This window comes from Rhincodon typus, chromosome 20 (assembly GCF_021869965.1).
Source record: "Rhincodon typus isolate 14 chromosome 20, sRhiTyp1.1, whole genome shotgun sequence".
Classification (NCBI taxonomy): Eukaryota; Metazoa; Chordata; class Chondrichthyes; order Orectolobiformes; family Rhincodontidae; genus Rhincodon; species Rhincodon typus.
In genome coordinates, this window is record NC_063351.1 from 39,881,248 (window position 1) to 39,906,847 (window position 25,600).

The 25,600-nt window shown below is 44.1% G+C and overlaps 1 protein-coding gene across 4 annotated transcripts in view; it reads right to left on the reverse strand.

Annotated features, from left to right (window-relative positions):
• Window positions 1-25,600, reverse strand: part of pdcd11 (programmed cell death 11) — a 61,155-nt gene that overhangs the window by 17,337 nt on the left and 18,218 nt on the right. For all 4 annotated transcript variants that reach the window (XM_048608878.1, XM_048608877.1, XM_048608879.1 and 1 more), the window contains exons 8-24: window positions 25,102-25,209; window positions 22,430-22,636; window positions 21,212-21,336; window positions 20,707-20,767; window positions 19,646-19,792; window positions 19,158-19,409; window positions 18,612-18,752; window positions 16,615-16,809; window positions 15,860-15,934; window positions 14,031-14,126; window positions 13,223-13,442; window positions 10,168-10,317; window positions 8,616-8,731; window positions 6,230-6,744; window positions 4,413-4,475; window positions 687-789; window positions 17-106 (exon numbers count right to left, since the gene is read on the reverse strand). In XM_048608878.1, the coding sequence (XP_048464835.1) occupies window positions 17-106; window positions 687-789; window positions 4,413-4,475; window positions 6,230-6,744; window positions 8,616-8,731; window positions 10,168-10,317; window positions 13,223-13,442; window positions 14,031-14,126; window positions 15,860-15,934; window positions 16,615-16,809; window positions 18,612-18,752; window positions 19,158-19,409; window positions 19,646-19,792; window positions 20,707-20,767; window positions 21,212-21,336; window positions 22,430-22,636; window positions 25,102-25,209 (2,664 nt within the window). The remainder of the gene's footprint in view (window positions 1-16; window positions 107-686; window positions 790-4,412; window positions 4,476-6,229; window positions 6,745-8,615; window positions 8,732-10,167; window positions 10,318-13,222; window positions 13,443-14,030; window positions 14,127-15,859; window positions 15,935-16,614; window positions 16,810-18,611; window positions 18,753-19,157; window positions 19,410-19,645; window positions 19,793-20,706; window positions 20,768-21,211; window positions 21,337-22,429; window positions 22,637-25,101; window positions 25,210-25,600) is intronic.

Genomic DNA, 25,600 nt, shown 5'->3' on the forward strand with positions numbered 1-25,600 from the left:
ACGGCAGGAGACTTACCTTGACTCTTTGAGACATCAGCAGCAGCTCCACACTCCCTTGAATGATTGGAGTCACTTCAACATCCAGACATTTCTTGGTACAGTTGTACTGGAAATAGGGAGAAAGAAGAGTTAAGAGTTGGTGAGGCAGAAACAGGACGCAAAAGCAGGTCATATGGCAGAACAGATGAGAGTTGGTCACAGCTAGAACAGGAATTCAGAGCCAGAGCAGGTCACGGTGGTGACATTCAAACTGAACAAGTTCTTGTGTTGCTGTAGTCAAATAGCCCGAATAATCCCCTCTCCCCAAAAGCACCCTTCACCCACTAAAAAAATGGCACAGGGACCAAACAGCCTACTCCTACTCCAGGTCCCATTTTCCAAATTGATGCCACTGCCACGAACCGTACTCTCAGTGACAGAAATAGAACATGCCTATCACCCATCATCCTGGGGCCATTCAGCTCAATACATTCCAACTTTCACACCAGGAAGTCAAAAATCACCGAAATGATTAATGTCAAGTTACAATAGGTACCGTTGTACAAATTGCACACACCAATCTGACTCAAATCAGAATGATAACATGGAGGGTTCAGAATTGTTCTCCCTCCTTGCCCAGGATCTCTTCAGTGACCACGCCCTGCTCCCTCTGATCCCCAAACCCAGTACGGAATCAGCTGCTGTACCTTCGACACATAACACGTTAACACTTGGCCGGGTTTGTAGGATTTGAGCTGGTCTGCTAATTGCTCACTCTGGTACATGACCTCACAGTCTCCTGACAGCTTGCTGTGGAAGGAAAAGGAGAGTCAGCAGGCAGAAAAACATTCACTGATTCAAGGGGAAATTAAATAAATATACAAAAAAAAATTTCCCCAGGCAAGTTCAGACATTAAAAGGGTTTTAAAATTGTTAAGGTGGTGGTACTAGACAGGTTTTTGCACTAAAAGTATATAAGGTACCAAACAGAGATGAGATGCATCCATAGATACTGAGGGAAGTGAGTAGAAATTATGGAGGTACTGAGAATAGTTTCCAATGCTCCTCAGATGCAGGGCTGGTGCAAGAGAGGATAGAGGAATTGCAAATGTTGCACCCTTGTCAAAAAAAAGTGCAAAAATATGTCAACCGACTACAGATCAGTCATGTTAACCCCAATAATGGGGAAGCTTCTAAAAGTGACATACTGGGACAAAGTCAACAATTTCCTGGGTAAATATGGGTCAATGAAGCATAGCCAGAACAAATTTGCTAAAGTGAAGTACAAATTGTGTTTAATTAACCTACTTTTTTTTTAAAAAAATGGAGATAACAGAGGATTGATGTAGTCCACATTGATTCCCAAAAAAGTATTTGATAAACTACTGCACAACTGACTTACCAGCAAACTTAGAGCTCAAGGAATAACAGGAACAGTAGCAACACAGATATGAAATTGGCTGTATGACAGGAAACAGGAGTGTTTAACTAATATTCTTCAGACTAGTGGAAATTTTGTAGTGGAGCTCCCAGGGTTCAGGGTTAGGAACTCTGTTCTTCTTAATATAGATTAGTGACCTAGACCCTGATGTGCAGGTCACAGTTTTAAAGTCTGTGGATAAATAAAACTTGGAAGTACTGTGCATGGAGAAGGATTACTACAGAACTTCAAAAGGACATAAGCAAGTTGGTGGAGTGGATGGACAAGTGGCAGATGAAATGCAATATTGATTCATTTTGGTAGGAAAAACAGAGAGAGAGTTTAAAGAAAATAATTCTAAAGGGAATGCAGGATCTGCATACAGTTTTGAAGGTGGTAAACAGGTTGAGAATGGTTAAAGAAGCATAGAGCATTGAGTAGTTTGAATATTGCAACCAGTTCTCAGTGTGCAGCACATACTTTAAGACGATGTGAAGGAAAAGAGGGTGTGCAGAAAAGATTCAAAAGAATGGTTCTAGGGATGGGAAACTTCAGATATATGAATAAGCTGGGGCTGTTTTCATTGAAGAACACAAGATTGAAGTGGCTTGATCCATATATTCAAAATCATGAGGGGTTTGTACAGAGTACAGGAGAAAATGTTCCCATTGGTGGAAGGAAGGAGAATCAAATTGACAGAAGTAGTAATAACAATGTGAAGATGATTTTTTCATGCAGCAAGGGTTGGGATATGGAATACACTGCCTGATAGTGTTGTGGGGACACATTCCATGCAGGCATTCAAAAAGGAATTGTTTACCTGAAGGGGAAGAATGTGTAGGGCTATGTGGAAAGCCATGGGAAGTAAAGTAGGTAAGTAAATCTGACAGAGAGACAGACATGGGCTAAGTGGTCTCCTTTTGTTCTGTATTCAGTCTGTCACTGAGTGAATACAGAGATCTGCTCCTGGAGTTTATGATTTGATAACAGTCCCTCATTCCGACCAGTTTACTCCCTGCTCTCTAACGGAAAAAGAGTGGACTTGAAGGCTGGATCCGGCCTAAACTCTATCTTTTTAAAGAACAATGTTTCACAGTGAGTACTAACAAGCTGTTCAACTCTGAGGTATCGCAGCCAAGTCTGATCCCATCCCCACCTCTCACTTCCTCCTACCAATGACTTTCGGCATTTGCAAAGCCTAAGTTATTTGCTCAAAATCTTACTGAGCCATTCAGCATCAGGATAATTCATCTACACTGTAATTACAGAATAGAAACAGGCCAATCTGCCCAACTGATTTTTGTTGGGTATTTCTCCTCCGTACAACCTCCTTCTACCCTACTTGCTGCAGTTTCATCTCAGTGCTGTCTGCCTCAACAGCTCTCTGTGGTACTGAGTTCCACATTTTCATCACTGTCTGGATAAAGAGGACACCCCTAGGGGCCTCGTTTTTCAAGGACCACAATTTCCATTCCACAATGGTCGAAAACACCCTTGACCGTATCTCACGCGTTTCCCGCAACTCATCCCTCACACCCCCTCCCCGCAATAACAACAAAGACAAAGACAGAATCCCCCTCGTCCTCACGTACCACCCCACCAACCTCCGGATTCAATGCAACATCCTCCGTCACTTCAGCCACCTGCAATCTGACCCCACTACCAAGGACATTTTTCCCTCCTCACCCTTATCTGCCTTCCAGAGGGACCGCTCTCTGTGACTCCCTCGTCTACTCCACACTGCCCACTAGCCCCACCACCCCTGGCACTTTTCTCTGCAATCGCAGGAACTGCTACACCTGCCCTTACATCTCCCCTCTCACCTCCATCCCAGGCCCCAAGAAAACCTTCCACATTAAACAGATGTTCACCTGCACATCTGCTAATGTAGTATATTGTATCCGCTGTTCCCGATGTGGCCTCCTCTACATCGGGGAAACCCAAGTGGAGGCTTGGAGACCGCTTTGTGGAACACCTATGCTCGGTTCATGACAAATGACTGTACCTCCCAGTCGCGAATCACTTCAACTCCCCCTCCCACTCCTGGGCCTCCTCCAGTGCCACAACAATGCCATCCGAAGGCTGCAGGAACAGCACCTCATATGTCGCTTAGGAATCCTGCAGCCCAATGGTCTCAATGTGGACTTTACAAGCTTCAAAATCTCCCCAGCTCCGACCTCATCCCACAACCAGCCTAGCTCGTCGTCCCACCTCCTTGAGCTGTCCGTTTTTTCTCCCACCTATCCGCTCCTCCCACCTCACAGACCAAGCCCCCACACCCACTTCCTACCTACTAGCCTCATCCCCACCTCCTTGACCTGTCCATCTTCCCTCAACTGACCAACCCGCATCCCAACTCCCCACCTACACTCACCTTTACTGGCTCCATCCCTGCCTCCTTGACTTGTCCGACTTCTCTCCACCTATCTGCTCCTTTATCCACCTTCCATCATTGCCTCCCCCACTTCTCTCTATTTCTTTCAGAGTCCCCTTCCCCTCCCCCATTTCTGAAGAAGGGTCCAGACCCGAAACGTCAGCTTTCCTGCTCCTCTGGTGCTGCCTGGCCTGCTGTGTTCATCCAGCTCCACACCTCGTTATCTCAGACCCCAGCATCGGCAGTTCCTACCACACCTAGGGTCCGAATAGGATTTATTAGATACTACCGAATACCGATGGCCTGTGGTTTTGATCTTGCCTACGTACGGCAACATCTGTTTACCCCATTGCACCCTCACATTATTTTAAAGATTTCTGTAACCTCTCCCTCATGTTCACTCCCTTCTGGAAAAGAATACCCTTCTTAATTTCCCTAGACAGTTAACATCCCAGTTCTTGTATCATCCTTGTGAATCCTTTCTGTACATTCTCCAGTACTCTGTATTACTTTATACGGAGACAAGTATTCTGCACACACTCCGAGTTTGGTCAAACCAAAACAGAACAGTGTACAGCAAGCTAAACCTTCTGTGCCTGTAGCTGATTCCCCAACAGCCATCACGGTATCTTGCCTTACCTTGGTCGCAGTGTTAACTCCGGCATAGTCGCTGAAAAGTTCGGGTGTGTGATCGGCAAAAACCTAATATGTGGGAAGGCAAAAACAACACATCAATTACTTCTAGAAAACAGATGTGCAACCAGAAATGTGTGCAATAATAATGCCCTGCGCCATCATCAGCTACAAAGCATGGCTAATTCTAGCTTCAGTATAATAACAGCCAGACATTGATTCCACACACATTGAACGTATACCATGCAATCTTCTTTGTAACCTGCAAGATGAAACAGCATGATGGCTCAGTGGTTAGCACTACCACCTCATAGCACCAGAGATTTGGATTTGATTCTGGCCTCGGGCGACTGTCTGTGTGGAGTTTGCACATTCTCCTCCTGTCTGCGTGGGTTTCCTCCCACAGTCCAAAGATGTGCAGGTTAGGTGGATTGGCTGTGGGAAATGCAAGGTTACAAGGACAGGGAAGGTAGGAGTTGGTGGATCTGGGCGGGATGCTCTTTGGAGGGTCAGTGTAGACTCAATGGGCCGAATGGTCTGCTTGCACTCTACAGGGATTCTATGGTTTCTCTGATTCTAAAAGCAGGACTCAACCCAACTTTGTGACTCTGCACACAAATCTTGTACCCCTGAAACTGCAATAAGCAATTGTCTTTTTAGGAGCAGATTCTAGAAGTCAATAGTTCAAACTACATCACAGCAATTTGCAGGAGCGAATTAATTAAATCTGCCAGTGTGCAATGGGAAACCAGCAAAATAGTTGACACAAAGTGAATTTCAACTGTGTCACTTCCAACACAGTGCTGACGGAGCGTGTGCTGCCAGAGGGTCGGTGCTGAGGGAGCACCACATTGTCACACTGGCTGTTGCTCAAGATGAGATGTTAAATTTGGATCTTACTGTCCCTACTGGTTGCTATAAAATAATCCTTGGCAACAACTTTGAAGATATCAACAGTTAGCGTTCTGTCTTACATTTATCCCTCTAGCATCACAGATATGGTCATTTACTTTCTACTTGTTTAAACAATGTAGTTTATGGTTGGTAAAATCATTGTTTACTGTCTATTAGTTTTTGAACTAATATCTTCTTCGATCATTTCAGAGGGCAGTTAAGCATTAATCACATTGCTGAGAATCTGGGGTCAGGCATAACTAGACTGATGTCCTTCCCTAAAGGACATGAGTAAGCCAGGTGGGTTTTTACAACAATTTGGCAATTTCCTTCTTAGGAATGAAAATAGCAGTGCAGTGTAAATTTATTGACCAGATTCAAACTTCTCCCCACTGGCATGTGGGGCTTGAAGCCGTGACTCTGGACCTGTTACCATACCACTGTTATTCCGCTACTCTTTTTGGGATCTTGTTATTTGTAAGTTGGCTGTCTTGGTTCTCAAAATACAGCAATGCCTACATTTCAAAGTATTTAACTGCTGTAAAGTGATGTAGTTGCGAATGGCGATATAGAAATGAGAGACTTTCCTTAGGTAGGATAACCTATCAGAAGCTCGGAGTCTAAGCCATATGACACCAGGCACCCACTATCTAATGAGTCTGAATGTGAGAGGAGTGAAGCAAGGGTAATACGTGCCACTTTGCCTGTGTCCAGATTATAATAAAAACCCTCAGCGACACTTGCTAACTTAAATGACTTGCTGACATTGTAAAGCTCCATAAAACAATGACTGCAGGCTTTCCATTTAGGTCACAGCTCACTGGGTTCGCATCGAACCTCAGACCTAGTCCATAGGATTAAAGGTCAAACCAGAAACAAACAAAACAAACAAACAAACCAAACATTCAGATAACCAGCAGATCACCTACTTGTGAGACTTTACTTCTCTCCCTCCAATGACTTTTGCTGTTACGACATTGCCAACTTTCTGTTTCGATGATGGGAAGGAGCCGTTGGGAACCTGGTCGAGGATCTCCGAAGCATGAACAAATCCAGTCACACCGCCTTCTAACTTAATCAGCAAGCAGTTTGCCTGCACTGATTTCACAGTTCCACTTATTACATCCCCAATACACAGTGCATGCTGAACTGTAGGTATCAAATCCTCTTCTCCTTCTGACATTTGGCGCTCTCGCTTGGCCCTGCTGTGTTTCCTGTGTCCACGCGCAGCAAGCGGGATCCCATGATGCTCTATTCCAGCTGTCTGCAGCGACAGAGAGATGGTCTGCCCCACAGAGAGTTTCTCCGAGTCAAAGTGGAAGGTGTCATTTAGATGGAATGTGACTGGAACGAGAAGCAGCTTCGAAGTGCCGGCCAGCGAAACAACGGCAACATCCTGTGTCACAAGCTGCACCACAGCAAGGTGCTGGGAAATTCTTTTCAACTGCAACACAGAATGGTCCATTTCATCAGCTCATCACTCTTTACTAACTCAATCATTCCATCTTGTTGGCTTTTTATCTCTACACAATACAAACTCAAGACTGCCTCTATCCCTTGCACGAGGTTTCCCAACAAACACTTGCAGGCCAGATTCTGGACAGGTTTTAGATAAAGAGCAAATTTCCATTGACACTGTCCCCACCAAACACTCCCAGGACAAAGAGAGCATGGGTTTAGATACAGAGTAAAGCTACCCTTAAAGCTGAAAGCAAAGCTCCCTTGACACGTCCCGATCAAATACTCCAACACAGGTACAGCATGGGGTCAGATACAGAGTAAAACTTCCTCTACACTGCCCTCATCAAACACTCCCAGGACAGGTACAGCACGTGGATTGAAACTAAAGCTCCATTTATTCGTTTAAACTGAAGGCAAGAGCTCCTCTACTCTTTTAAACTGAAATTAAGGCTCTCTCTACACTGTCCACATCAAACACTCCCAGGATAGGGGACAGCGCAGGGTCAGCTACAGAGTAAAGCTCTGTCTACTCTTAAACTGAAAATAAATATCCCTCTACTCTTTTAAACTGAAAGTAAAGTTACCTTAACACTGTCCACATCAAACATTCTCAGACAGGGTCAGCATGGAGTCAGATACAGAGTAAAGCTTCTTTAATTGCTTCCCTATCAAACCCGCCCAGGTTAGTTAGAGTAAAGCCTCCTTTACACTTGCTGAGCCCACTGCTTATCAATTTCAGTCAGACATTTAGGTCTATAGCAAATTCTAAGTGGATTAGTTCTGGATCATTAAGGGTCAACAGAAATCTTTGATAAGTGGTGGGAAACTCCTTTCTTCATTCCACCGAATCCCAGGCCTGAAGTGAAGGAACTCACTGATGCACTCAGCTTCAATTATCTCAGAAATAGCACTGGGATCCCACTTGTTCCTATTGTCACAGCCATTTTCATTCTAAAATTAGGACTCTTGCTCAATGTCATTTTGGTAGGAGTAATAGTAAAAAGGATTATTACTTGAATGGTAAAAAGTTGCAGCATGCTGCTATGCAGAGGGACCTGGGTGTCCTTGTGCATGAATCACAGAAGGTAGGTCTGCAGGTACAAGTAATTAGGAAGGCAAATGGAATTTTATCCTTCATTGCTAAAGGGATTGAAATAAAAAGCAGAGAGGTTATGTTGCAGCTGTACAAGGTGCTGGTGAGGCCACACCTGGAGTACTGTGTGCAGTTTTGGTCTCCTTACTTGAGAAAGGATGTACTGGCACTGGAGGGGGTGCAAAGGAGGTTCACTAGGTTGATTCCGGAGTTGAGGGGGTTGGCTTATGAGGAGAGACTGAGTAGACTGGGATTATATTCATTGGAATTCAGAAGATTGAGGGGGATCTTATAGAAACATATAAAATTATGAAGGGAATAGATAGGATAGAAGTAGAGAGGATGTTTCCACTAGCAGGTGAAGCTAGGACAAGAGGGCATAGCCTCAAGATTAGAGGGAGCAGATTTAGGACTGAACTGAGAAGGAATTTCTTCACCCAGAGGGTTGTTAATCTATGGAATTCCTTGCCCAGTGAAGTAGTTGACGCTACTTCAGTAAACGCTTTCAAAAAAAGGTAGATTTTTTTTGAACAATAAAGGAATTAAGGGATACGGTGAGAACGCGGGTAAGTGGATCTGAGTCCACGAAAGGATCAGCCATGATCTTATTGAATGGCGGAGCAGGCTCGAAGGGCCAGACGGCCTACTCCTGCTCCTAGTTCTTATGTTCTTGTGAGTAGCTGCGGCTGCTGATTGTGTTTTCCTTTGTCACAGCTCCACCCAGACTGGGAAAGGTTTCCGAGATTCCTGAGCCACCATACCTTTCTCGCATTGGCATTTAGCAGCTCCTGACGGAGAGACACGTGAACGACGGATGAGAGAAGATCTACAAACAGCACAACTGCCGTGCACCGTTGTCCTGGGCTCACAGTCACCTCTACAAACAAAGAGCAATGGCAGAATGAACAAATCCAGCAGCAGAAATTTACCGTTTCATACGAAACATTTCATCATTCATGGCTCCCCAAGCATTGAGCGCGTTCTGCCACAGTGATCTATAAGATTTCGACTGTGATTAGAACAGCATCAAGTTCTGGTGTATCTGTGACTGGTTTTCCTGCATCAATTAGCTATTCAAATGCTCTATGCTCATGTTACTTCAGCAGGCTCCTGACATGATGCTGAGCTGTTAAAAAGCCACAGTCTCATTGTAAAACCTCGATGCTTTAAAGACACCAAGTTTCATCAGTTTTCCAAATTCATTCACATCTGTGGAACGTGGTCAGAATCGTTACTCCATATAATCTTAGTAGAACTATTCAGGCTATTGTTTACAGTCAATTACAATGGAAACAGGAACGAGGAGGTGGTTTGTTACAGTGAGACAGCTGATTTAACACCAGTAGAGAAACAGTAACACAGGACACTGCAGGGCACAGGGGATGCTGAGTGACAGTGACAGGGAGCTGGATTAAAAGTAAATAGCAAACAAATCACCTAATCATGCTTGATAAATGTGTTTATTTGAGATGTCTTTAAAGATGTAATAAGCAGGATAGATAAAGGGGAACGGTAGACGCTACACATTTAATTTTCTAAAAAGTATTCGATAATGTGTTCCATAAGTTACGACCAAAGCCAAGATCTCATGGCATTGAGGGTGATATATTAAGCATGGACACAGGATAGGCTATCTGACAGGGAACAGAGTCAGGATAATTGGGTCATTTTGAGTTGGCAAACTGAATGTTACAGTCCAGCAGGGATTGGGTATCCCTGCATATAAACCACAAAATAGTAGCACGAAGATTCAGCAAGGAAGAAGGCAATTAGAATGTTGGCCTTTATTTCAGTGGGGATGGAGTATAAAAGTAAGGAAGTCCTAGTACAGTTATGCAAGGCGCTGAGGAAATGCCACCTGCAATACTGAGCAGAGTTTTGATCATTTTACCTAAAATTGCTTTGGAGTGGTTTCAAAAAAGATTCACTTGGCCGATTCCCGGAATGAAGAGGCTGTCTTTTGAGGGAAGGCTGGGCCTGCAATCATTGGAGTTTAAAAGAACGAGCAATGATTTTGTTGGATCTATATGATACAGACAGTTTAGATGCTGGGAGAATGTTTCCTCTCATTATAAGAGTTGGAATCTAGATTTAGTGGCACAGTTCAAAAATGACAGACACTCATTTAAGACAGACAAGAAGAGAGATTTCTCTCAGAAGATCATCAATCTTTGGAATTCGCTCTCCGAGAGCGCGCTGGAGGCTGGGTCACTGAAATTATTTAAGGTCAAGTCAGACAGACTTTTGATTGTGATTTAACTCTTGTCAATCAGGTGAACCCTCAACAAATGCCAATGCCAGACATGTACTTACCCCGCTGGTGATAGCGACTGGCTGTAACAGTCAGCTTGGTAACCTGTGTACCAGTGAAGTATACTGTGCCATCATCCTCCACTCTATCCACTACGAGCTGGAGTCTCTGCCCTATGGCCAGGCAACTCAGACTGGTAACAACTGGAGAATCTGAAACAGTAAACATTCATTAAGAATCAAATATCAACCCCCACACCAGCACTGCAAGTACCGTTTGATTGGCTTTCAGTTTAAAACTCACTCCCAGATACCCGTTGTTCTACGTATAAAATCTTGTAAAACTGAGATACAAAGGAATGTTGCCTCCCAGAAGGTAGTCAATGTCTGGAATTTTTTACCCCAGAGAGTTGTGAAGGCTAGATCACTGGAAGTATTTAAAGAGAAGGTAAATATGTTTCTGAAATATCAGGGAGCTGAAGGCTTTGAGAAGCTGGCAGGAAAGGAGAGTTGAGAATGCTGTGGTTGGTTTGCTCGCCGAACTCGTTCATTAGTTTGCAGACGTTTCATTACCCTGCTGGATAACATTATCAGTGCAGCCTCCAATGAAGCATTGTTGTATTTTCCCACTTGCCATTTAAACTCTGGGGGTCAATTGAAGTTGATTACCTCATTTCTGTTTTGTTTTGCAGTGGTGTGCATATACAGTCTAATTCTATGCGTTTATTGCTGGCCTTCTTGGTGGACAACCAGGCCTCTAGAAATTCCTGTGCTTGTCTCTGTTTGGCTTGTCCTAGGTTCCGGACATTGTCCCAATCGAACTGGTGGTTCTCCTTGTCTGTGTGCATGGAGACGAGTGAGTATTGGTCATGTCTTTTTGTTGCTAGTTGGTGTTCATGATTTCTCATAGCCAGTTTTCCTCCTGCCTGTCCAATGTAATGTTTGTCGCAGTCCTTGCATGGAATCTTGTATATTACGTTGGTTCTGTCCATAGTGGGTAAGGAGTCTTTGGTCCTTGTTAGCAGTTGGCGTAGGGTTGATGTAGGTTTGTGCCACTCTGATGCCCAGTGGCTGTAGGAGTCTTGTGGTCAGTTCAGATATGTTCTTGATGTATGGTAACGTGACAAGCGTGTCGGGGTGTGCTGTATCTTCTTGTTGTTATTTGTGTGACAGACATCCTCAGAGCCAGCTGTTCGGGTATCCATTGTGTCTAAGTACTTGGTGAAGGTATTCTTCTTCATTTTGGCATAGTTCTGGGTTGCTGCAATGTGTTGTGGCTCGTTTGAACAGTGTTTTCACACAACTCCATTTGTGGGTGTTAGGGTGGTTTCTGTTGAAATTTAGGACTGGATCCATGCAAGTGGCCTTTTTGTATACTTTGGTCAGGAATTCCCCATTGGCCCTGCGTTCTACCATCGGATCCAGGAATGGGAGCTGTTTGTCCTTTTCTTCTTCTCTGGGAAATTTGATGCCAGTGAAAAATGTTGTTTATAAGTTGGTGTGTTTCTTCTAGATTAGTTTGTTTGATGATGAAGGAAGTGTCGTCCACATATTGGATCCGTAGTTTGCGTTGGATCTGCATAAGGGCCATGCTTTCAAGTCTCTGCATCACTGCTTCTGCTAGGAGTCCAGAGATAGGTGACCCCATAGGTGTCCCGTTGATTTGTTCATAGATCTGGCCATTAAAGGTAAAGTGGGTCGTGAGGCATAGGTCCAGTAATTTCAGCATGTTCTCTGTGGAGATGGTGTTACTCAGGTCCAGTTCCTTCAGAAGTGAGGCTAGTGTTTCTCTTGCTAGGGGTATGTTGATCGATGTGAATACGGCAGTAACGTCAAACGATACCATGATCTTGTCCTTGTCAGTTCTTATGTTTTTGCACGTTTTGAGGAACTTCTGGGCTGAGTGTATTGAGTTGTTGATGAGGTGCTTTAGTCTTTTTTATAATTCCTTGGCTCACCTGTGTTGGTCTGCCTGGGAGACAGACTATGGGTCTGAAGGGTACCTTCGTCAGAAATTCCCTGTTGGGCCTGCCACTGGGCATCAGAGGGGCACACAAACCTACATCAACCCTACTCCAACTGCTAACAAGAACCAAAGACCCCTTACCCGCTACTGACAGAACCAAAGTAACATACAAGATTCCATGCAAGAACTGCGACAAACATTACATTGGATAACAGGAAGAAAATTGGCCACAAGAATACATGAACATCAACTAGCGACAAAAAGACATGACCAATACTCACTCGTCTCCATGCACACAGACAAGGAGAACCACCAGTTTGATTGGGACAATGTCAGGATCCTAGGACAATCCAAACAGAGATAAGCATGGGAATTTCTAGAGGCCTGGTTCTCCACCAAGAAGGCCCTCAATAAACACAGAATTAGGCCCTATATGCACACCATTGCAAAGAAAAACCAGAAATGAGGTAATCAACTCCAATGGACCCCAGATTTTAAATAGCAAGGGGGAAAATACAACAACAATTCATTGGAGGCTGCACTGATGATGTTACCCAGTAGGGTAATGAAAGGTTTGCAAACTAATGAACCAGCTTAGTGAGCAAACCAACCACAGCATCCACAACCCGATCTACAAATCTACTCAAGAACATTAGGGGAATTGAGAAGTCTGGGACAGATCAGCCTTGATCTTGTTGAATGACAGACAGGTGGGATGGCCTACTTATTTCTTATGTTCTTAACATCAAGCTGCATTAGGGGACTGGAAAATTGCACCTCTGACAATGTATACTCATGAGTAAGGCGCAGAAAGAACAGGATTCAAAACCAATAGCTCCAAGCAGGAGTCTCATCTTGTGGGTGTGGAAATCTGAAAACATCTGCCCCAGAAAGCTGCTGAGACTGGATCTTAATTGAAAATATCAAAACAGTGACTGGATAAGAATATTCAAGGGTTATGGAACAGAGTGGGCAACAGAATTAAGACAGAGATCAGATATAAACTAAATGACTTGTGAAAAAGACTCAAGGGGCTGAATGGTCTCCTCTCAAACTTATGATCATGATCAATTCAAAATTATTTCCTGTCTGAAGGCGGTGCATTTTCTGGATTTCAGACCCAAGACGCTGAACATTAGATTCAGACATTACCTCTGCTGCTCATCAAGGTCCTGACAAATTCCAGTTCAGCACAGTACTGACTCAGGAGCGCAAGGCTTTCACCAGCACCCTCTGCAGATCCACATTCAGACACTTTCAGAGTCAGTAATACTCGCTTCTTTTCCTCATCCAGGTTTGTAACCTTGGCAACCACTGTCTGGCCCACCACAAAATGATCCTCTGTGTTTGTGACAAACTTATCAGACATAGCCTGGAGGGGAAAAAAACATTAACCAGCAAAATTAATGCACCTGTAAATCACTCTGGCTTACCTATTATTCCGTATACAAACTCCACTGAACCCCTTGATTAGAATCCGGTCTGTAATTCATTCCTGTTTTGATAGTTTAGATATGAGCACCACTACCAAGTCTATAATTTATTGCCCACCCTAAGCTGCCCTTAGTTTGATGCAACCAAGGGTGTTTACTAAGCCATTTCAGAGGAATGTTGAGAATCAACCACATTGCTGTAGGACTGGAGTTACCTCCAGGCCAGACTGGGTCAGGGAGATTTCCTTCCCTGAAGGACGTGAGTTAACCAGGTGGAGTTTTTGCGACAATTACTCCCTGGCCACCTTCCCAGAGACCAGCTTTTTACTTCCAGGATCCAATGTTTCAATAAAGAGAATTCAAAATTCACTATCTCCCATTCAATAGATACAAGGGCTACAATAATATGAGCACTACACCATCGTTGTCAGTTGCAGGACCATGTGAACTGTTTAATAAGACTTAGCAAATCTGCTACTGCGTTGGTCAGAATAAGTCAATAGGTGTAAACTGGATATTGGACTCACAGCTTTGGGAGCCAGGCCGACCAGTCCATGTGGGAATTTGACAAACACTCCATACGCCATAATGTTCTTCACAAAACCCGGCATTTGTGTACCCACCTAATGAAAACAGAAAGGCAGGTAAGGCACTGTGGTTTCCAAAAACCTGAGCTCCTTCCCCAAGGATGATGATACTTACTTTAGAGACAATGCAACTAAGTCTCACTAGATTCTGGGGATAAGGGGACCAATCCTATGAGGAAAGATCAAGTAGAATGAGCCTAAAATATTTACATTTTAGAAGGATCTCACCTAGTCAGATAAACTTCTTTTCTCCTCCAATTACCCAGGTTCTCTAACTCCGTCACGTTGGTTCGGAAGGTGCAACATTCCACCAGTTTCCGATATCATCTTTGCTTCCCTCATGAGACTGATGAGGCTCAACCCTGTCAATCCATTTCCCATCCTTCTACCCTCATGCCTTTTCCTCCCACCCAGAACCACAAACAGGTTCTGCTTGCTTTCACATTCCATCCCACCACAGCCTCTGCATTGAACCTACCATAGCCTGCTATTTTCACTAGATCCTGTATGATGCTTCCAGCACATCTATCCTCTCGATCTCTTCTTTCAGGATTTTGAAGGGACCATTCCTTTTCTGACACTCCAGACCTCTCCTCAGCCTCCCCAAACACTCCCTTTTTTTCCCCCAATAGGGTCTGTCCATGCCAGCACAGGTAATGCAATTCCTGCCTTTTATCTCCTTTCTTTTCACTGTCCAGGGCCCCAAGCATGAATTCCAAGTGAAACAGCAAGTTCCATGTCTCTTAATTTAGTACTCGCTATTAACAATGCAATCTCCTCTGCATTGAGGAGACCAAATGCAGACCAGACCCACCATGTAAAATATTTCCATTCAGTCTGCGAGTATGACTGAGCCTCTTGTCATTTGTTGTTTTATTTCTTCACCTTGCATCTCTCTGACCTCAGTCTGCTGTGGCTTAAAACAAGCTTGAGAGCATCAAGTTTTAATAATGTAATTTCAGGCACCTGGGCTTGACAATGAGTTCAACAATTTAAGAACTTGCATTCATTTAACTTAGTTTTTCTTTGTAAATCTGGTTGCTCAATTATCTTTTTTCATTTTCAAATGGATGCTGTTCAGTATCCTGTCAGTCACACTACCTCTAGATGCATTCTTTTGAGTTTACAGTTTTAACTCACTCCAGTTCTGATGAAATGTCACAGGCTTGAAACGCTAACTCTATATTTCCCCACTGATGCTGTCTAACTTTGGGCATTTCCAGCATTTGCTGTTTCCATTTCAGATTTCCTGTATTTTATCTTTGCAAAATTCTTGAAGGGTTTGACAGGGTAGGTGCTGAGAAGTTGCTTTGTTTGGCTGGAGAGTCTCGAACCGGATATTATAGTTTCAGCAGGAGGAGTCAGCCATTCAGCACGAAGATTAGGAGAACTTCCTCATTCAGATTATAGTGCAGCAAATCTTTGGATTCCCCTATCCCAGCGAACTGGTCATTGAGAATAGTCAAAACGGAAGAAGAGGAGAGTTTTGTACACTAAGGGAATAAAGGGATATGGGGATGAGTCAGAAAATTAGAAGTCAAAGTTCAGCCATGCTCGCACTGAATGGCAGAGCAGACACGAGGGGCCACACAGCTCCTAGTCTTATCTGCAACGTAGGATTTTGTCAGTAAGCACATGACGAATCAGCGCAATATTAGTGGAGTTTGTTCATCCTGATGAAGTACCACCACCAAATTCGAACTCTTTAGACTGCATCCAAGGAAGCATGTCAGAATGGCACCTGTTTAGAGAAGTGAGTTACAACTCACCTGGAGTTCCAACACATCCTTTGGCATTGGCCCTTGTTCAGCAAAAGCTATCACTGCAGCTTTTCTAGAAAGAATCTGAGCAGCAGGGTTAAGGGCAGGGAACGCTGTGAATATACAGGAAACTAACATGGTTACTGAGTAACATAATTCACAAGAAAGCATGCCTGGTAGTTGAGCTGATGCAATCCTCAGTCATGCAGCAATGTTGTCACGTAGCAGCTACTTCCAAACGAGCTCGAGAATTCATAAAATCAAACAATGGTCACATAACACAGATGGCTATTCAGCACGTCTGTACTGGGTCTCTGCAAAAGTGACTCACCTTGTCCCATTCCCCTGCAGATTCCTGTATCGCTCTAACTATTCCAACTCATTTATTGACAATAACTAGAAAGAGACACAAAGTTGAAGTTCTGTACTATCAGCAATTAGATAATGCTGAGCTTAATTGTGACTTTAAAAATCTCACAAAATACTATAAGAAAGATTGAAACTAAAGCAGAGAAACATTCTCAGCCCATATTTAAAATGGAAAATTCGAGAGCAGGTCACCACTCTGCTGCTGAGGAGTCCTTCAGGGACCTGTAACACTCCCAATAAATTCTTAATAATATTAATCGACTCACTCATTGCATTTTCTATCACTCGTGACTGTACATTGGTCTCCATCATATATTATTAAACTCTTTCTGTTGAAAATGTACTTCGTAATAATGAAGACTGTTAGGCTAAAGTTTAGTCAGAATAAAGGATACAATTTGGCCGTTTGTTTGGCTTAAACACATGACATTGGAGAGGACGTCACCCTTCTGCAGCCTCGCAGCAAGAAGCCGACAATTTGAGACATGGTCTGAGAGGTGCATCGTTGGGAGAAAGGCAGGTACATGCTGTGGCAGAATGGAGACCTTTAGCCCATTCTCTACCTTCGCCAAGACTTCCACATCCACAATCTGAAACACATTTAGAGTCACAGTCAGAGTTGTACAGCATGGAAACAGACCCTTCAGTCCAACTCATCCATGCTGAGCAGATATCCTAAATTAATCTAGTCCCATTTGCCAGTGTTTAGCCCATATCCCTCAAATCCCTTACTATTCATATACCTATCCAGATGCCTTTTGAATGTTGTTATTGTTCCAGCCTTCACCACTTCTTCTGGTAGCTTGTTTCATACACACACCACCGTGTGTGTGAAAAAGTTGCCCCTTAAGTCACTTTTAAATCTTTCTCCTCTCACCTTAAACCTATACCCTCTAGTTTTGGACTTCCCCACCCCAGGGGAAAAGAGCTTGGCAATTCACTCTATCCATGCCCCTTATGATTTTATAAACCTCTATATGGTCACCCCTCAGCCTCCAACACTCCAGGGAAAATAGCCCCAGCCTATTCAGTCTCTCCCTAAAGCTCAAACCCTCTAACATCCCTGCAAATATTTTCTTAACCTTTCCCAGTCTCGCAACATCTTTCCTATAGCAGGGAGACCAGAATTGAATGCAGTATTCCAAAAGAGGCCTAACTAATGTCCTGTACAGCCGTAACATGACCTCCCAACTCCTATACTCAATGCACTGACCAATAAAGGCGAGCATACCAAATGCCTTCTTCACTATCCGATCCGCCTGTGACTCCACTTTCAAGGAACTACGAACCTGCACTCCCCAGGACCTTACCGTTCGGCATATAAGTCCTGCCATGATTTGCCTTTCCAAAATGCAGCACTTCACATTTATCGAAGTTAAACTCCATCTGCCAATCCTTGGCCAATTGGCCCATCTGAACAAGATCCTGTTGTACTCTGGAGGTAACCTTCTTTGCTGTCCATTACACCTCCAATTTTGGAGTGATTGGTAAGCTTACTAACCATACCTCCTATGTTCATGTCCAAATCATTGAAATAAACGACGAAAAGCGTAGACTCAGCACTGATCCTTGTGGCACATAGTTGGTCGCAGGCCTCCAGTCTGAAAAGCAAACCTCCACAACCACCCACTGTCTTCGATCCAGTTCTGTATCCAAATGGCTAGTTCTCCCTGTATGCCACGTGATCTAAATTTGCTAACCAGTCTACCGTGAGGAATGCTTTCCAACGTCTTACTCAAATCTAGTGAAAGCACATCAGCAGCAAGAGAAGCAAGAAGATGCATTCAAAAGTAGGATACCTGGGACAAGAGGAGGCCATTCATCACACACATAAACAACTCCCTTCCCCATGCCCTAAGGCTGCTCAATATTGCAATTAGATGACAGCTGATCTGTACTTTAACCTCATTTAATTCTGTAACTTTTAATCTCCTTATTCAAGAAAAAATTCTGAGCTTTGACATTTAGAGACAGAGTTTTGAAAAACCCATAATTGCGTTGGTTAGGAACTTTGGCTGATAAATCTTTTTATTTAAAACTTATATAGATAAAGTGTTTAACTGGCCTCAATAACTGGGAAAAACTAATTATCACCTTAAACAGCTCAACTGGATGACTCCCGAGTCTTTCGAATACAAAAATACAAACCTGGTTTTCAAATTAATACTTTTAGTACTGGGATCATTTTGGTAAATATAAGCTGTAACCCCATTAGCCTGCAACCGGTATTCTAAGCTCCCAAGCAGAGATGGTATTTCAGTTACATCCGTCAAAGCTCACCTTAAAGCGAAGTGAACTTTATTGTTTATCTGACCTGTCTATTGACATTTTCCTGCAGTCTACATTTTCTTCCTCATTATTTATCAAACCTGTTGTAGATAACCGCAAATACCTTGCCAGTTGGGTACATTGAAGATTCTTCAATTTCCTTAGTGAAACCATCAGCTTCGGTTCCCACGTTCTGTGTGGCTTTCAGGGACAACAGCAGCTTCTCCTGAGTTGGGTCACACTTTAGGACAGCAACCTTGACAACCTGGGAAGGGGTCAAGTCCGAAGGCAAGCATGAGGTCAAAAAAAAAAAGCGGGACAGCATCCAACGCATCACAGGAACAGCTGCTCTACCTATTTCATTCTGCCTCCCCAACACACAGGCAGTAGCCCCAACATGACACTACCCCTTCTTGTCGCCCATTACCATCTGAATCCACCCAGCCTCCCACCTGACCATTCCCAGTCAGAAAGGCCCCCCCATATGCCAACCCTAATATGGTCCCATCTGCCTGAACATCCATAACACTCGCCCCTGAAACTGTCCCACTCTTAACCATCTCGGTCTCCTCCGCTGACCGCGCTCTTCCTCCGAGCACGCCCGGTCTCCCCTGCTGACCGCGCTCTCCCGCTGAGCCTGCCCGGTCTCCCCCGCTGACCACACTCTCACCTGACCAACATAGAAGACCTTCTCAGGAAAGAGGATGGGATGGGTGCTCAGCTCCTGCTGTGGGACCAGCCCTCGCACGTCACCATAGAAGCGGACGATGCAGCCAAAGGGCTTCACAGAGACAACGTAACCATGGGCCAGTCGCTTGGGAACAGCTTCCTTATACTGGGTAATAACAGAAAGCTTTGAACCAACCAGCGTCTTTTTCAGAGTCAGGGTAAGTTTCTTGGTGTCACTGTTTACCATCAGTACCTGAGAAAGAAACAAATGGTTAATCCTAGAGGAATACTTCAGCTCAGTCATTTGGAAATATAATGATTTGTCTTTGAGGAGTGGTGACACTGCTGTTCCTAAAGGATTGCATACTCAGTGCAAGAGTGGATCACAACTAGGCTGTACTGGATTGGTGGCGACCAGGCTCCTTTCCTGGATGATGAACACACTGCACACTCCGCCTGTACTGCACGGAGAACATGTTGCACACTCACCCTGCACTTCACCAGATTTCCTACACTGTACAGCTTTTCTGGATGCTTCAGGGGAATGTCTGACAGATGTGCCCGAGGCACCAGTCCCCGAATGTGGTGCGTTAGCTTCACATTCATCCCATAATTCTCCAGAGAGGTGATTTTACCCTGAAATGCAGCAAAATGAAGAATGTAGACTATTGACAAATCTGTTGGAAAAGACCGCAGTTAGATTCCACCCAGCCCTTTGTTATCTATACACAAGGCAGTGAATGCTGACAAATATCCACAAGATGGGCTTTATTGAAAGGCCACTAAATACTAAGAGTCAGTGGGTAAGGAGGTATCAGAATACACAGAACAGACACTACAGAATATGAAGGTTAAGTAGGTAAGGACCAAGGGATTGATGAATAACATTTCTCAGAGGTTGCTGTATAATCAAAGACTTGTTCACTTAGACAGGCTGGCAAAGTTCAGATTTAGAGATGAGGCAGATGCGGTGGAGTGGTAGGAATGAACAGTATGCAGGAATCTTCACAGGATTTGTCAGTCACGCTGATAGAGTTTTCGCAATTTGTCCAGATCAGAAACAGAGATGGAGACACTTGAATCGGGGTGACTAGAATCAAGCTACAACGAGTTAGGTGGTAGCCCAATATTAAAGGATGCTGGTAAAAGGTACAAGGGTTTGAGTTTGTAGTAGCCAGGCTGGGTTTAACTGAAGGATTCAAAGAAGACAGCAGAGGAAATGAAAACACTCGGAGCTGAAGAAGAGCAAGCAGATTATTTTTGACATTCTCAATTTGATTCCACAAGGTTCTCCTGGCAAAACTGAAATCATGACCAAAGCCGGTGGGGAATTTGGAGGAACTCTAACAAATACCCAATTAGAAAAGACCGAAGGAATAATTGGAGAAGTCATTAGTTGAGCAACAGCTGGAGATAGCCCTGAGGCAGGACAGCAGGACATTTTGGCAGAAGCCACTCACTCGTTCTCTCAGTCTTGCTGGAGGCTGTTTAGGGAATGTATATTTTGCAAAGATCATTCTGTTTATAAAGCTCCAGCTGTAAAGACTCACCTCGACCAGTTGTCCTGGTTTGATGTCTTGGTACTTCAAGAATGGGGCATCGAGAACACTCCTAAAAATGAGAAATTCAAAATCAAGGAAGGGTTGTGTGTACCACAGGAGTCAGACATTATCCTTTCAGTCTCTGCTATTGACAATGGAATTTGGTTTGTGCTATTTCTGTCCCTTTAATTTGGGCTACACCACAAAGTACAAAAGCCATCTTGTTTTAATTAAGAACAAGATGGAAATGAACATGACTGGAACAAAACTATTGAAAGTGGAAACAAAACAGCTTGTTTGTACGCAACCCTATGCTGTACCTGTGCTGGCAATGTTTGATAGGGGCAGTGCAGAGGAGCTTTATTCTGTATCTAACCTAGTGCTATACATGTGCTCCCTTTCCTAATCATTGTTGCCCAGTAAATGTGTTTAGGTATTGCTGGATCATGGTCTGTGCCACCTGTTACCCTCTATTGAACACAACGTCTCAGTATTGATGACCGATCACACTCACTTTTTCAGAGACACCAAAACCATCTGTTCCATTGGGCTGTGGTCAATGACCCTGCACCTGTGCTTGGTACCTTCACGGAAGTCATTGGGGTTAAGAGGCGTCTTAGTGCCAGATAGATGAACTTTCTGCAGTGTTAGAAATTAGCAATCAGTGATCTTGTGGAAGGCAGTGCAGTTACATTACAACAATACAAGTGTGTGAACAGTACATGCCTGCAATTGAAGAGGACACATTAATGAGACAGCACTCTTACACAAGACAGATTACCATCACAAACTAAACCAGATAGTAAGCAACGAAACCAGCTTTACTTCAGCTGCTGTCAATGCTTAATCTGCAACACCTAGTGAACAGTAGAAGACTTTAATGATAAAAAGTGCAATTTGCGAAGAAAACAAATGCTGGAAATACTCAGCAGGTCAGGCAGGATCTGTGGAGAGAGAAACAGAAGAATTGATGTTTCTGTTCAATGCATTCTCACCAAGAAGCATGGCAAAACCATCTTCCAGCAGAGCACGAGGCCGCAACCACAAAGGTAGCAACCATTTTCTGGGCTGCAGAGTGTAAATGAGTTCAGGGGAAGTGTGGGAAAGGGCAGCACATCTCAGGAGTTTCTCAGTCCTCACAATCAGATCTCTCATTGTCTAGCAGTTCAGAGATTTACGAGGGAGGTCAGAGACTGATACTTCAATGTAGTGGCATCACAGCACCCCACTGCAGGAGCGCAGCAAGGCAGCATCCCGTCTTTGGCAGAAGATTGGTGAGAAGATGATGCACTGCCAGCAGGACTCTCTTCTGAAGGTGACTTCCAACCAAGAGTCTGTCAACCCTCACGTGGCAACATTTTAAAGATCAGACGCTTGACTCAGTGAGCTACCCAATATTCATCCCTGACCATTGTTATTTCAAAACATCCAGGGATGATGTTTTTAAAAAAAGTATTCAATCCTATTCGTGCAATTTTGCTGTGCTCAAATTGGCTGCCTTTTAAGAAATTTATTAATGGGTCGTGGGCATTGCTGGCTAGACCAGCATTTATTGCCCATCCCTAACTGCTTCATGTTGTTACATTATGGTTGTACTTCAAAAGTGCTTAACTTGCTGCAAAACCCAGAGGATGTGAAGGGAGCTATACAAATGCAAGACTCTCTTAACAGATTGAAATATTATTAGTGTTCACACTCAATCCACAGACACAACTGGATTGGAGTCACTCACACGTGAATAGGCAAAGGTCCCATCAGCCAGCTGAAAGATGACACCAGCTTCTTTGTGGTAGCACCGCACAGTGCAGTGCTCAAGAACCTTCCCGATCCCATGTGGGCTTGGCTGCTGTAACACTGCCCCTGGCTGCAGGAAGGCAGGCCGCAGTGTCAGGTGCACAGCCTTCGTTTCCGGCTGCACATATAAAATACAAGCTTTCACCTGGAACAGAAACACAATCCCGTGATTTATTCTCTTAACACCACCACCAGCGTGAAACAAAGAAAATTCAGCCAATCTCAAACGGAATCAAATGCAAAACACTCTCTCACATTTGGGCTGTTTGGAAGAAGGACAGGGGGAGTAGGGAGTGAGTATCATCCTGCAAGATCTGTCTGTAAGGAGCAGGAACAATTCAATCGGGGAGGGCGGTGGCGCTCTCTCCCCCAGCAAGAGCAGTCCTTGCATCTAATGAAGACAGACAACTTGATTAGGGACTGTGGGCCGTCAATGTCCCTGTGACAGCGATCCCTGCGTAAAATTCTACACTTGCAAGGGCAACTTGCGGTGCAGAGCCCACTCTGGACACCATGCAGCTGACGCAAGTGTAAAAGTGAAGGTTTTTTTTTTTTTTTTTTAAAAAGTGAAACCATTGCTGCGGCCCTGGTCCTTGGTCAGCAACACTAGACCCTTCAAAACATGCACATCATGTGATAATGTCTGGCTGTAGCTTTCTGCAACTATGATTCTTTCTCCTGAATTCTGTGACCTACGAATCTGGGTTAGGAATGAACTTTTGGCAGAGGTCTCTATCAAGAGACTGCTGCATGATCACCAGCATTTTTCTGGACTGCCCTGCATCGTCCTTGGTGCCAGAAATTGATATTCCCTGAATCAGCCTAATTCTTTTGTTCAATCTGGTTTCTCACATCTCCCAGAGATTATGAAGTTGCCAGCGGCGAGGAGAACTAAAGGCGGTGCCAAGTTGAATGGGATAGAATCAACAGAGCAGTTGCTCCACTAAAATTAACCAAGGGTCCCCCTCAGACCCATTGTCTCACTACCGGGCACGCCAACATATAGACCAGCCAAAGAACTACAATGGAAACTGAAATACTTAGTTGACAACACTATGCACTCCATCCACTCCCAAGAATTCCTCAACATCATCAAGGACACCAGAATAGAAGAGGAGGAGATAATGATATCCTTCGACGTAACAGCACTATTTACATCCATAAACATCGACCCAGCCAAAAAGACAATTGCCACACTGCTGGACAAATTAGGAAGCCAGGCACCCCACGACACCAACAGCATCAACAAAGACAGCACCCTGAAACTGCTGGATTTGTGCCTCACAGCCCACTTCACCTTCAACGTTCGGATATTCAAACAAATCAACGGAACACCAATGGGATCCCCAATATCAGGACAGATTGCAGAAGCAGTAATGCAGAGGTTAGAACGGCCAGTGCTCCCCACTATACAACCCAAATCCTGGGTCTGCCACGTAGATGACACCTTTGTGATTATCAAATGCACAACACTAGAAGAAACCCATCGACATATAAACAATATTCTCACTGGAATAAAATTTGCAAAAGAAATAATCAACTACCTTTCCTTGACATAACGGTAGAACGTAGCAACAATGGGGATGCCCAGACCATTGTATACAGAAAGACCGCACATATGGACCAGATACCTAATTACACCAGAAACCACCTCAACTCCCATAAACAGAGCTGCATCAGGACATCAAACGAGCCACAACAGACTGTAGCAACCCGGAATTGCACAAAGCAGAACAGAGTTCTTATACAGAATTTTTAAAAAGGAACGGATACCCAAAAAGCACAATCTGCCGTTACCTCCACGACAAACCACAACAGGAAGACACAACATAGCCAGACACCCTACCGTACATCAGATATATATCAGAGATGACCACAAGACTACTCAGACCCCTAGGTATCAGGGTAGGCCACAAACCAACATCCACCCTGCAACAGCTACTGACGAATGTAAAGGACCCTAAACCCACACCAATAAAACTAATGTAATATATAAAATAGCAAGGACTGTGAGAAACATTACATCGGCCAAACTGAAAGAAAACTGGCAATAAGGATACACGAGCACCAATTAGCCATTAAGAGACATTACCGATTCTCACTGGTCTCAATACACACGGATAACGAAGGACACAAATTCGACTGGAACAACACATCCATAATAGCGCAAGCCAAACAGAGACATGCCAGGGAACTCCTGGCATTCCAACCAAAACTCCATCAACAGACAACACGTGAACTGGACCCGATATACAAACCACTAAAAACAGAACTGATAGTGATGCCAACCACCCCAGCAAACCAAGGCATATAAATAACAAGCGGGACAGAACACCAACGCTTCACTGGAGGCGCACTGACGATGTTAACTAGCAGGGTGACAAAACTTCTGCAATCAAACCCACTGGTTCAGCGAGCAAGTCTACAACCTCATCCACAACCCGAGCTACAAGTCTTCTCAAAAACTTTGTCAGCCTCTCTCTGGTGTCCAGGTGCAAGTTACATGAAATGTTTTGATGGTCTTATATGGTTCATCATCACTTCCTTATATTTATTCTCTTGTTGTTTTGCTTCATTAAGGTGTTGTACAAATTGTTTCATCAAACCAACCTTCTGCCCGGGGTGACAGGTCTTGACTTTCCGTGGATCCATATGCATGAAATCAACAGAACCGGTGAAACCAGACAGGAACTGCAGAATCAAACCATGGCATGCCACCTGCAATCAAATCAGTACAAGGTCTAGAACACAGGAGCTCAGAGCACATCACTGCTGCCAGAGGTGGGTAGGCTTGAGACAGACAGACCAAATGGACTGATAGAAGGGGAGGAGTGATACATGCAGAGAAAGAGGGGGAGAGACACCCAGAAAGGGGGAGATAGAGACAGAGATGGAGACAAAACGAGCCAGAGGGAGAGGGGGGAGGGGAGGGAGGGACACAGAGAGAGAGAGCGAGAGAGAGAATGCACCAACTCTGATCTAATATGTCGAGAATATTAACTATCCCCATTTATCATTAATGATTACTTGATCAGACTCCAGAATTTGAAGGTTCACTTGGATACTGTAAACACTAAAATAAAATTGTAGGGGTGGCACAGTGGCTCAG